We start from the raw sequence: 13,578 nt of genomic DNA, 5'->3' as shown, positions 1-13,578 counted from the left end.
AAAAGAAACTGATCTATTATGGAGTCAGATTTGTTCTTCCCTATTACAATTCCCCACTGTCAATGTCCATTCCACAATCTTGTGGAGAAAGGGGTGACGACTGTTCCAGCTACTTCCTGCAGAATGGGGGGTGATGAAGGGGTGATCATGGAATGGAATTAATCAGCTCTGGACAGGGAACATTCCTTAGAATCTTTTGTCAGTAGTACAATCCTCTTTCCTTCTTTATTTACAATTACTTGAACCTGATGAAACCCCTTTGCACTTTGTTGAACTTGGGGTTTTGTTTCCATTTCCCTATACATATCTATTAATTTTATCTTTCTGACTGTGCCATAATTACACTAGATTCCTGTGCTGTTTATTTGGATAAGATTAAACAAATAGGTTGACCCTTTTTCAGCTACAATGAAATTATAATCTCGATATTTATCTTTTTTAAAGAGCAACCTTAAATATTCTAAGGGTTCACAAACCGCTTGCTCCCCAGGCCTCTCAGGAGTGTGATGAATCCATGGCTTTACCCCAGCTAACTTGACAGATGAGTGAGTGGTAAGTAATACCACATGCGGTCCTGTCCACCTTGCAGTCAGCTGATATTCAGGCCTTTGTTCTCTCCACGTTTTAAGAAGGACTCAGTCTCTGGGCCAGAAAAGATGTAAGGCTACCTCAGTTGGATAGGCAGACCTATTGGAGGCAAACTCATGAACAGTATAGTGCTCAAAGTTTTAACATAATTGGCAACTGCTAGGTCTTTTAGAGCATGTATAGATTCTCTCACCTGGGCAGACACCTAGAAGGGCCTACCACACAATATTTTGAAGGGGCTTAATTTAAGCCTGCTTCCGGAAGCCTCTCTGATCTATAGCAGGGCAACTTATCTTGGCAAGGCCATATCCCAAGTTAAATTAGTCTCTTGACATATTTTAGTGACATTCCTTTTTAATATATAATTCATTTTCTTGGTTTTTCCTGTTGATTGTGGTCTCCAGGTTGAATATAATTTGAAATACTTTAGATACTTGTTGGATTATGCTAAAGACAAAAGCAGGCCCGTTACCACTTTGAAGGGTGTTTGGCAGTCCAAATAGGGGGATAATTTTTTTAAGGATGGTTTTAATCACTTTGGAAGCTTTTTCTGTCTGAGTGGGATATGCTTCCAGCTTTCCTGAAAAAGTGTGCACCAACACTAGCAGGTATCTGAAATTTCCTACAGTTTGAGGCATTTGAGTAAAGTCTATTCGCCAGTCCTCGAGGGAAGAGATTCCTCTATGTTGAGTCCCCATCTGGGAAGGTCTAACAGCAGTCTTTGGGTTGTTTTTTGCACAAGTCATGCAATTCTGAGTGACTCCCTGGATGGTCTTTTGTAAGTTAAGTTCCACTATATACATTTGAATCCATTGTAAGGTGACATCTCTCTCATAATGAGTATTTTGTAGCAAATCATCCATATATTGAAATAAAAAGTCTTTCATCCAATATTAAGTTTCTAAGGTCCCTAGCCAACATCTCCCCAAACAAGGTAGGGGAATTCTTAAATCCTTGAGGCAGGACTGTCCAACAATATTGTTGGACTACCTGTGTTTTTGGGCTTTGCCATTCAAAAGCAAACAGCTGCTGTAATTCCCCTGCAATAAGAATGCAGAAAAAAACATCTTTCAAGTCCCCAAACTGAGAACCTCCTGGAATGGTTGTGAGCAGGGTACAAGTCTTGTACTACTTCATTAATAGCCTTTAAGTCTTGGATGAAGCAATACTCTGCTGAGTTTGGATTTTTGACCAGGAGAATAGGGGTGTTGTAGGGAAGGGGACCTGCAGGATTTAATCAGTCCTGCTTCCAAAAACTTTTCAAGAATTGGCTGAGTTCTCTTTTGGGCCTCTTGCCTCAGAGGGTATTGTTTTAGATTAGGTGTCCCAGGGCCCCTTTTTAATGGGATTTGTATTGGTCATGTGGTTATTTTTGCCTTCCCTTGGGTGCCATCAGCCCACACTTCTTTTTTTTAACATCTTTATTGGAGTATAATTGCTTTACAATTGTGTGTTAATTTCTGCTTTATAACAAAGTGAATCATCTATACACATACATATATCCCCAAATCTCCTCCCTCAGCCCACACTTCTGACCTTACATTTTTGTAGACCTCAAAGGGAAAGAACTATGTCTCCTTTTCTGGGGCATCCATGTGTGTCATCTGTAGGCTTAAAGCATGCTCCAGTGGGGCCCTGATGTCAAGCTGTTCTGGCAAAAAAGTTACTTGATCATTTAATTTACAAAGGAGATCTCAGCCCCAAAGAGAGATTGGACACTCTGGCTTATATATGACACTGTGTTTCAGAGTGAGGCCTCCTAGTTGGCATTCTAGAGGTTGTAAGAATGAATGATTTTGTACTTCTCCAGAAACTTCCATGACCAGAATTGATTGAGATGTTTTCTGTGCCACCTTGGCGTTTACCACAGAATATCTTGCACCCATATCTGTTAGAAAGTCAATCAACTTGTCCCCCACTGTCAAAGTTACCTGGGGCTCCTGTAGGGAAATTGGAATTGGGCACCTCAAGTCCAAGGGAGCCCCTAGGTCTCTTCATTCATCATCAGTGTCCCTCTCTTTCTACCATATGAGAGGCTCCCACCTTTCTTTTATTGCTTTCCTTCTTATGTTTTAGCTTGGGGCAGTCTTTTTCTAATGTCTTTCCTCCTTACAGTAAGTGTATTGTCTTTCCCCAGTGGCGGCTTACCTCTCTTCAGGTTACTCGCCTTCTGGGAATCCAATGCTACTGCCAGAAAAGTGGCATTCCCTTTTGCATCTTCTTTCTTCTGTTGTTGTTCCCTTTTGTTGAATACTTTAAAAGCAACATCTACCAATTGAAAGGGGTTCATTCCAAATGCACCATCTAATTTTTGTAATTTTCTCATATTTACCATTCTAGCATTTTCAGGGGCCTTGGTGTCTGCATCAGTCTAATGTCTGTAGTTCTGATAAACCCTTTCCAAAAATTCAGAGGGGTCTTCATTTGGTTTTTGCTGAAGTTCTTGGATTTTGTTCAAATTCCTTTGCTTCTCATTAAGGGTCATGGGTCATCCATAGAAACCCAGCCTGCTGACTGTTTTCATTTAGGCCCCTTAAATGAAAGGGAATTTTGTGAGGGAAAATTGCCCTGCACCAGGAGTGGCTTCTGGTGCAAACCGAGTGCCCTGTAAGGTCTTAGATGGCAATACCAGACCAGGTCCCTGTACCCCAGGAACTAACACAATTTGATCTCTATTAAAGAGAGGGAGCCAGTCTGAACACTTCCTGAACCCCAGTGTTGGGAATTAGGGCTGGCTCTATAGAAATGGGAGGTAGTGGAAGGGGTGGATATATTGGCATAGAGGCCAGAGGGACAGGACAGCTGGCTCAACTGGAAGAGTTAAGGTTTGAAGCAACATATCCTCACTCTTATTCCCTTCTTTTTCTTATTTTCTATGATGTAATAGCACAAATGCTTGTACATAGGAGATTTTATTATTCTTCTCTGCTTTTTCACAGAATAGCTATAATTGCAGGATTGTATAGAGCCATTCAAAGGCCATAATTTCTCAGCACTTTATTGTAAATCTATAAATAGTAATTTAACGTTTCTAAACATTTTGCTTTGGCATCAACCAAACAAGCTGAATTCTGGACTGGGGGCTTGGTGACTTTAGGAAACAAGTGAAAACTTTCTCTTCTCCCTGGAATGTCCCACTCTCAGACAAAAACAGGCAAGTTTTTTTTTGTTGTTGTTGTTGTCATTGTTCCTTTCCTCCATTTGACATCAGTAAAAGCTTTAAGTATCACAAAACTGATTTGGCTGTAAATGGAGAAATGTTACCAAAACAAAATGACATGAAAAACTCAAAGGACAAACAGAAAACAGAAAATAAACCCCCAGGTTTGGTCTTGGGGTTTTACTTATCATAAGAACCATCAATTCAACCCCCATGCAAAGTGATTCCTTGACTCGACCAATGACACAGGAGACCACAAATGGCATAATTAACAGGCAAGGGTGAGAATACTTGGTACACAGGGTGCCATGATAACCCTGCATAAACCCCTTGTTGATATCCTAACAGGTACTGTGGTACACAGGTACACATTACTACAATAAAATATTATCTTTCTCTTAGTCATGGGTTCTTAGCTGTAATCAGACAACTTATCCAAAATGTGCCCCAGAGGACTTTCTTTAGGGATAGCTGAAACATTCCCCAACTTTTAAAGACAAAAATACAAGACAAAAAAACCACAAATGGTTTGGATCCAAAGAAAGAAATGAACTGTTTCACAAATCAGGTAAAAGTCCAGCAACTATTTTCTCTTTTCAACAGGGTACCCCACTCAAATACAAAACAAATTGGCTTATTCTGGAGGAATAAAGTTTCTGCTGTACACACCAGGGCAACTTGCCATACTGATTGAGCCTATCAGCTCCTAGATATTGATTTCTTGCTCTAACTGCCAAGTGCTAGGGCAGCCTGTGCTGCTTCAGGGAATTTTGAAGGGAAGATTCTCAGGACAAGTGGTCCTAGCAGCTGCTAGGGCCTTACCTGAAAATTCCCCAATCAGGGCCAGCTACCACAAGCAGCAAGTGTCCTGGCTGGCTTGCCAAAATTTGTTACTAAGTCTAAGCTCATACTGCTAGCTGCACAACATGCCAATAAGTTAAGAGACAATTTGCTGGGGCAAGGAATAGTGACTTTATTCAGAGAGCCAGAAGATCAAGAAGATGGTGGATTACTGTCCCAAAGAAGCATCTTACCCAAGTCAGAATTCAGGCTTCTTTTATACTAAAAAGAGGAGGAGTTGTGGTTAGTTGTTGCAAACTACTTGGTGCTAGAATCTCTTGTTCTTGCAGCTGTCCACTTAGGTGGGGGTCACGATGTTCCTATAGAACTCCAACAAGACAAATGTTATTCCCTGTTTTACACCTATTTTTCTCTATATGAATGCAAAAGTGTTACACTCTTAAGAGTCAGAGATTTGAGAATGGGCTATTCTGTATATTTCAGGCTGTAGGCACCATTCGTAACTCCAAGCAAAAGCAATAGAATACAAAGGTTAAAGTAAAAGAAACTGATCTAATATGGAATCAGATTTGTTCTTCCCTATTACAGAATAAAGGTGTGTGAAAGGGAAAAACCTACAACCAAGATTACTCTACTCAGCAAGGATCTCATTCAGATTCGAGAGAAATTAAAACATTTACAGACAAGCAAAAGCTAAGAGAATTCAACACCACCAAACCAGTTTTACAACAAATGCTAAAGGAACTTCTCTAGGCAGGAAACAAAAGAAAAGGAAAAGACCTACAATAACAAACCCAAAACAATTAAGAAAATGGTAATAGGAACATATATATCTATAATTACCTTAAATGTAAATGGATTAAGTGCTCCCACCAAAAGACATAGACTGACTGAATGGATACAAAAACAAGACATGTATATATGCTGTCTACAAGAGACCCAATTAAGACCTAGGGACACATAGATACTGAAAGTGATTGGATGGAAAAGGAAATTCCATGAAAATGGAAATCAAAAGAAAGCTGGAGTAGCAATTCTCATATCAGACGAAATATATTTTAAAATAAAGACTATTACAAGAGACAAAGAAGGACACTACATAATGAGCAAAGGACCAATCCAAAAAGAAGATATAACAGTTGTAAATACTTACGCACCCAACATAGGAGAACCTCAGTACATAAGGCAAATGCTAATGCCATAAAAGTGGAAATCGACAGTAACACAAGCATAGTAGGGGACTTCTTTAACAACACACTTTTACCAATGGACAGATCATCCAAAATGAAAATAAATAAGGAAACACAAGCTTTAAATGATACATTAAACAAGATGGACTTAATTGATATTTATAGGACATTCCATCCAAAACAACAGAATGCACTTTCTTCTCAAGTGCTCATGGAACATTCTCCAGGATAGATCATATCTTAGGTCACAAATCAAGCCTTGGTAAATTTACAAAAATTGAAATTGTATCAAGTATCTTTTCTGACAACAATGTTATGAGACTAGATATGAATTACAGGAAAAAATCTGTAAAAATACAAACATATGGAGGCTAAAATATACACTACTCAGTAACAAAGAGATGATTAAACAAATCAGAGGAGACCAAAAAATACCTAGAAACAAATGACAATAAAATCAGAACAACCCAAACCTATGGGATGCAGCAAAAGCAGGTCTAAGAGCAAAGTTAATAGCAATACAGTCCTACTCAAGAAACAAGAAACATCTCAAATAAAGAACCTAAACTTCCACCTAAAGCAATTAGAGAAAGAAGAACAACAACAACAAAAAAAACACAAAGTTAGCAGAAGGAAAGAAATCATAAAGATCAGATCAGAAATAAATGAAAAAGAAATGAAGGAAATGATAGCAAAGATCAATAAAACTAAAGCTGGTTCTTTGAGAAGATAAAAAAATTGACAAACTATTAGCCAGACACATCAAGAAAAAAAAGGGAGAACTCAAATCAATAAAATTAGAAGTGAAAAAGAAGAAGTAAAAACAAACACTGCAGAAATACAAAGGATCATGAGAGATTTCTGCAAGCAAATATAGGCCAATACAATGGACAACCTGGAAGAAATGGACAAATTCTTAGAAAAGCACAATCTTCCGAGACTGAATCACAAAGAAATAAAAAATAAAACAGATCGATCACAAGCACTGAAATTGAGACTGAGATTAAAAATCTTCTAACAAACAAAAGCCCATGACCAGATGGCTTCACAGGCAAATTCTATCAAATATTTACAGAAGATCTAACACCTATCCTTCTCAAACTTTTCCAAAATACAGCAGAGGGAGGAACACTCCCAAACTCATTCTACGAGGCCATCATCACCCTAATAACAAAACCAGACAAAGATGTCACAAAGAAAGAAAACTACAGGTCAATATCACTGATGAACATAGATATAAAAGTCCTCAAAAAAATACTAGCAAACAGAATCCAACAGGACGTTAAAAGGATCATACACCATGATCAAGTGTGGTTTATCCCAGGAATGCAAGGATTCTTCAATATATGCAAATCAATCAATGTTATACACCATATTAACAAACTGAAGGATAAAAACCATATGATCATCCCAATAGATGCAGAAAAAGCTTTTGACAAAATTCAACACCGATTTATGTTAAAAACCTTCCAGAGAGTAGGCATAGAGGGAACTTGCCTCAACATAATAAAGGCCATATATGACAAACCCACAACCAACATCGTTCTCAAAGGTGAAAAATTCAAACCATTTCCTCTAAGATCAGGAACAAGACAAGGTTGTCCACTCTCACCACTATTATTAAACATACTTTTGGAAGTTTTAGTCACAGCAATCAGAGAAGAAAAAGAAATAAAAGGATTCCAAATCAGGAAAGAAGAAGTGAAGCTGTCACTGCAGATGACATGATACTATACATAGAGAATACTAAAGCTGCTACCAGAAAACTACTAGAGCTAATCAAAGAATTTGGTAAAGTAGCAGGATACAAAATTAATGCAAGAAATCTTTTGCATTCCCATACACTCTTGATGAAAAATCTGAAAGAGATATTAAGGAAACACTCCCATTTACCATTGCAACAAAAAGAATAAAATACCTAGGAATAAACCTACCTAAGGAGACAAAAGACCTGTATGCAGAAAACTATATGACACTGAAGAAAGAAATTAAAGATGATGCAAACAGATGGAGAGATATACCATGTTCTTGGATTGGAAGAATCAACATTGTGAAAATGACAATACTACCCAAAGTAATCTACAGATTCAATGCAATCCCTATAAAACTACAAATGGCATTTTTCACAGAACTAGAACAAAAAATTTCACAATTTATATGGAAACACAAAAGACCCCAAATAGCCAAAGCAATATTGGGAAAGAAAAACGGAGCTGGAGGAATCAGGCTCCCGGACTTCAGACTATACTACAAAGCTACAGTAATCAAGACAGTATGGTATTGGCACAAAAACAGAAATATAGATCAATGGAACAGGATAGAAAGCCTAGAGATAAACCCATGCACATCTGGTCACCTTATCTTTGATAAAGGAGGCAAGAATATACAATGGAGAAAAGACAGCCTGTTCAATAAGTGGTGCTGGGAAAAGTGAATACCTAGATGTAAAAGAATGAAATTAGAACACTCACTAACACCATACACACAAAAAAACCCTCAAAATGGATTAAAGACCTAAATGTAAGACCAGACACTGTAAAACTCTTAGAGGAAAACATAGGCAGAACACTCTATGACATAAATCACAGCACGATCCTTTTTGAACCACCTCCTAGAGAAATGGAAATAAAAACAAAAATAAACAAATGGGACCTAATGAAATTTAAAAGCTTCTGCAAAGCAAAGGAAACCATAAACAAGACAAAAAGACAACCCTCAGAATGGAGAAAATATTTGCAAATGAAGCAACTGACAAAGGATTAATCTCCAAAATATACAAGCAGCTCATGAAGCTCAATATCAAAAAACAAACAACCCCATCCAAAAATGGGCAGAGACCTAAATAGACATTTCTCCAAAGAAGATTGCCAACAAACCCATGAAAGGATGCTCAACATTAGTAATCATTAGAGAAATGCAAATCAAAACTACAATGAGGTATCACTTCACACCAGTCAGAATGGCCATCCTCAAAAAATCTACAAACAATAAATGCTGGAGAGGGTGTGGAGAAAAGGGAACCCTCTTGCACTGTTGGTGGGAATGTAAATCGATACAGCCACTATGTAGAACAGTATGGAGGTTCCTTGAAAAACTAAAAATAGAACTACCATACAACCCAGCAATCCTACTACTGGGTATATACCCTGAGAAAACCATAATTCAAAAAGGGTCATGTGCCACAATGTTCATTGCAGCTCTATTTACAGTAGCCAGGACATGGAAGCAACCTAAGTATCCATCAACAGATGAATGGATAAAGAAGATGTGGCACATGTATACAATGGAATATTACTCAGCCATATAAAGAAACAAAATTGAGTTATTTGTAGTGAGGTGGATGGACCTAGAGACTGTCATATAGAGTGAAGTAATTCAGAAAGAGAAAAATAAATACCATACACATATATATGGAATCTAAAAAAAAATTGGTTCTGAAGAACCTAAGGGCAGGACAGGAATTAAGATGCAGACATAGAGAATGGACTTGAGAACACCAGGAGGGGGAAAGGTAAGCTGGGACAAAGTGAGAGAGTGGCATGGACTTACATATACTAACAAATGTAAAATAGATAGCTATTGGGAAGGAACCGCATAGCACAGGGAGATCAGCTCAGTGCTTTGTGACCACCTAGATAGGTGGGATAGGGATGGTGGGAGGGAGATGCAAGAGGGAGGATATATGGGGATATATGTATATGTACAGCTGATTAACACTGTTATAAGACAGAAACTAACGCACCATTGTAAAGCAATTATACTCCAGTAAAGATGTTTAAAAAAAGAAAAAAAATGGTGTGCCTTGTTCTCTGCCTCGAGTTCTTCATCAAAGGCCTTGCTTTTCTGTCTCTGTTCCCACCAGAATGCATTCAATCCATTTTGACAGTATCCCAAATGCACCCACTTTTTCTGGATAGGTCTGGGTAAAGAGCACAAAACCCAAGAAAGATTTTCCTAAAATATCTGTGCTGAGCTATAAGATTTCTTTGTAGGGATGGCAAGTAATGTAATACATTGTAGTGAATGTACCATCTTGGTTTCAAGTCTAGTTTTGAGGACAACATATCAGTGTATGTTACTTCCAAGGAATTCCTGGCTTGAATCATCTTGACAGGTGGTTTTTGTGAGCAATGCCTTCTGCCAGATACAACAGATGCAGGGGGTCAGATTTGTTTCTTTTTTTTCCCTAAATATCTTCTATCATTTTATACCAAGAAAACTATATCTCAATTTTCCTTAAAATCAATCCCTCTGTTTTCCAAATTTATCAGCACTCTGGCTCATCTCAGGCACCAACCTTTATTTCCAAAGCTATTTTGGGGGGACTGCTATAGTCTCTATAGTATTCCATTATTATCAGGGACTTCCCTGGGCAGGACCTTAATGACTGGGGAGATGGGTCATGCCCATCCCTCTTCAAGGCCTGTCTTTGTTCACTCTGTGCTCTGGTCTGTGGCAGCAGGGATTAGCTCAGGGTGAGGGGATCCAAAGTTACCTTTAGTACAGCCTCTGGGGTAGGCTCTAGTTCTGGACTGTGCTGTTGTAATAGGGAAGAATAAATCTGAATCCATATTAGATCTGTTTCTTTTACTTTAACCTTCCTATTCTATTGCTTTTGCTTCAAATTACAAACGGTGTCTACAGCCTGAAATATACAGGATTGCCCATTCTCAAGGCTCTGACCTTAAGGGTATAATACTTTTCTATTCATATAGAGATAAAAAGTTGCAGAACAGAGAATAACATGTGCCTTGCTGGAGGTTTACAGGAACATCCTGACCTGACTTATGTGGACAGCTGCAGGAACAAAGGATTCCTACACCAAGAAGTTTGCAACAACCAACCATGCCCCTCTCTAATCTTGTCTTTAAAAATGCTTTGCTGAAACTTTTCAGGGAGTTTGGAGGTTTGGGGGGCATGAACCACCCATTCTCCTCACATGGCCCTCAAAAATATTTTTCTCTGTTCCAAACTCCAAAGTTTTGGTTTGTTTGGCCTCACTGTGCATCAGACATATGAACTCACATTCGGTAACACTGTTGACCAAGGTGCCATCTTTCACAGCCCAGCAATATCCATGTTAGCATTAGTGAGAGTTCCTTTGAGGTACTTCCTCTCTGTCTTACACACGCCCCTTCTTCTCTGCTTCTGGGTCCTCTGTAGAGCTAATGAACCTATATTATGAAAGAGATATCAGGCCTATCATACAGGTCCCCAACTAGCCGTGGCTTTTGCTCTTGCACATCCTTATAATAGACAACAGTGGTTCTCAAAGTGGGGTCCCCAGACCACCATCATCAGCCTCATCTGGACTTTTTTAGAAAAGCAAATCTGTGGGTCTTACCTCAGACCTGCTAAGTTGGAAACTCTACAGATGCTGGGGGCCCAGAAAGTGCATTCTCATAAGCCCTCTGGGTGGATCTGATGCATAGTGAAGTTCAGAAGCCCTGATGTACACAATACCCATTTACCTTCCATGCTGGAATCACAAGTCAGTTCTGCAGTTGACAAGCTACTTCCCTACTAGCCAAGATGCCAACTCACTGGCTTCCTCTACTTTTCCCCACGTGAATCAGGGCTGGTGACATCCACCCTTGTTTAGGGCCCAGCTGCCAAGCCTCAGACCTCTGAAATGAAGCTGAGGAGGGCACCAACAGATGCCCTTAAATATATCAGCAACAGACTTTCTCATTTGTTATGTTTATTCTGCAAAATTATGGCATGGATCCATGTGTGAATCCCACCCCAAAGTCTAGGATAGACTAAATGAACAAGGTATTGGCGTGCTGTGTGCTTTTGGTTTAGAGTCTGACAATCCACATACATCATACTTTTAAATGATTCCTACTGTATGCCCCCAACTGAGATGCCATTTGGAGATTTTTTTTTTTAAGTCACTCAAAAACTTTTGAGTAGTTTATTTTAGTGTTACACTTTTATTTTTCAGAGCATCATCTTTATTTATGGCTTAGGTAAAACATGAAACCCAAGAAATCAGACTGTTCCCAAGCTAAGGACGGGCTTTTTTCTTGAAAAACAAATAAACAAATATACAAAACCCACAACCATAAATCATATGCTGAAACCAAGTAAAACACCAGATTATCTGTACATCAAAAATAAATGAATTACCTGAACCATACACTTTTAAAAATAACTTAATTCAAGTCCCAAATCCACCCTAACTTTTCCTCCCTTCTCTGAATTTCTATAGCATCGTTTCTGTAATTCATAACACACTTTATTGTATGGTTTATACTGTTTTTATACAGACAGGCATTAATTATATCTCAAAGTAGACAGTAAGTTCCTTAAGGAGAGAGACTTTACAGTAGCAAACACTATACATTGAATGTTAACAGGCACCCAGTAAAGACTGGTTGGCATCTATTTTTTGGGAAACATTTCTCTATGATCTGGTTGGAGTGAAAAGGACAATGTGTGCTGGCAGTAAGATATGGTATCTGGGAGAGTAAGCCATGAATTATACACACAGAGTTGACATCAAATCGGTTTCTGCTTGGAGAGCTGATATAGTTTTGATTTGCTGATACTAAAAGCCAAACTCTGTAGTTCCCAACAGCACAATATTTAAGTGGAAAACAAATACATGCATACTTTTTTTCCCACCAAATATTGAATAGTAACTGTAAATACTACTCTAATGAACACCCTCAAAATTTGTAGGTAATGTATAATCCAAAAACAACATGCTGAAGATAGGGTCATTCAATCAAGATCAATCCTGACATTGCGCTCCTGCTCCTTGCAATAATGATGCTCGAAAACTTGTGTTACCTCTTCTACCTTCCTTTGCAGCATACCTGAAGTCTGATTAATGCATTGTAGACAGTCCATATGAGCATTCAGAATTTTGCAGATCTGCTGGAGCATGTCAGTAGTGTCAGCAGGACTTCCAAATGTATTCAGGTGCTCAATAATGTCCTTGAGATCTTGGGCCATTCGTTTCAGCTGAGCATCTACACTTTCTGCTAACTAGTAAGTCCTCTCATGTTCCTCATCTAAATGCTGCAGATAAATAGACCCACTCTGGTCCTTTACAAACTCCTCTAAAAGGGTCAAGAGATCTTCTAGTTCTTCCTGCTGTGACAGGATAAAATCCAATCCTTGTTCCAGCCTTTTCTGATCCAGTTTCACTTTTTCTACTTCTCCATGTAAAGCAGTGATCTTCTCACCATTCTCAATCAATGTATGGTCCCAAGCATTGATCTGGGTGGCCTGGTGAAGAAAGTGTTTCTCTTGATCCTCTAACTCAAGGCTCCATTTGTTTGCCAGACCATCCAGCTGACCATAGGTCATCACAGGAGTTATGATTGTATTAACAGTGAAAGTAAAAAGTATAGAAGTAATGCCGACCTGAACAGTGCTATTAATCTCAGTTGATGTCAGCGGTTTTAGATTCAAGGTAAAGCCCCTGGTGGCTGTGGTGTTGGTGGTTGACACTGTAGTAGATGTGACAGGAGCCACTCCACCTGCTCCAGGGAATTTTAATCCAAATCCCAAAGTTGTACCACCAAGTGTTCCAGACAAAGTTGATGGGGCACCAAATGAGACCCCAGTAGGAGCAGTGGAGGTAGAAGCATTTGAAAATGAGGTAAACTGCATGGTGCTTGAACTAGTAGTGGCAGCAACAGTAGATGCTGGAGCCAACCCTTGATGGTGGTACCCCTAAGTAAATAGGAAGGCAGGCAAGACTTCGGTGCTGCCAGAGAGGCTGGCCAGGGCCTTCTCGGGCTGGAAAGAGCTGGCCTCCACAGTGAGTACATCCCCACTGGAGCGACGCTAACTGAGGGTTCAGAGGTTTTTGACATGATTATC

The 13,578-nt window shown here is 39.1% G+C and overlaps 1 protein-coding gene across 1 annotated transcript; it reads right to left on the bottom strand.

Annotated features, from left to right (window-relative positions):
* Positions 1-12,468: 12,468 nt before the first annotated feature.
* LOC118896965 (nuclear pore glycoprotein p62-like) lies at positions 12,469-13,365 on the bottom strand. The gene is given in 1 exon segment (XM_036855635.1): positions 12,469-13,365. A coding segment is annotated over 1 exon segment (897 nt).
* Positions 13,366-13,578: the final 213 nt, after the last annotated feature.

This window comes from Balaenoptera musculus, chromosome 6 (assembly GCF_009873245.2).
Source record: "Balaenoptera musculus isolate JJ_BM4_2016_0621 chromosome 6, mBalMus1.pri.v3, whole genome shotgun sequence".
Lineage (NCBI taxonomy): Eukaryota > Metazoa > Chordata > Mammalia > Artiodactyla > Balaenopteridae > Balaenoptera > Balaenoptera musculus.
The sequence above is the reverse complement of the archived record's forward strand: the minus strand, read 5'-3'. Positions and strand labels throughout refer to the sequence as shown.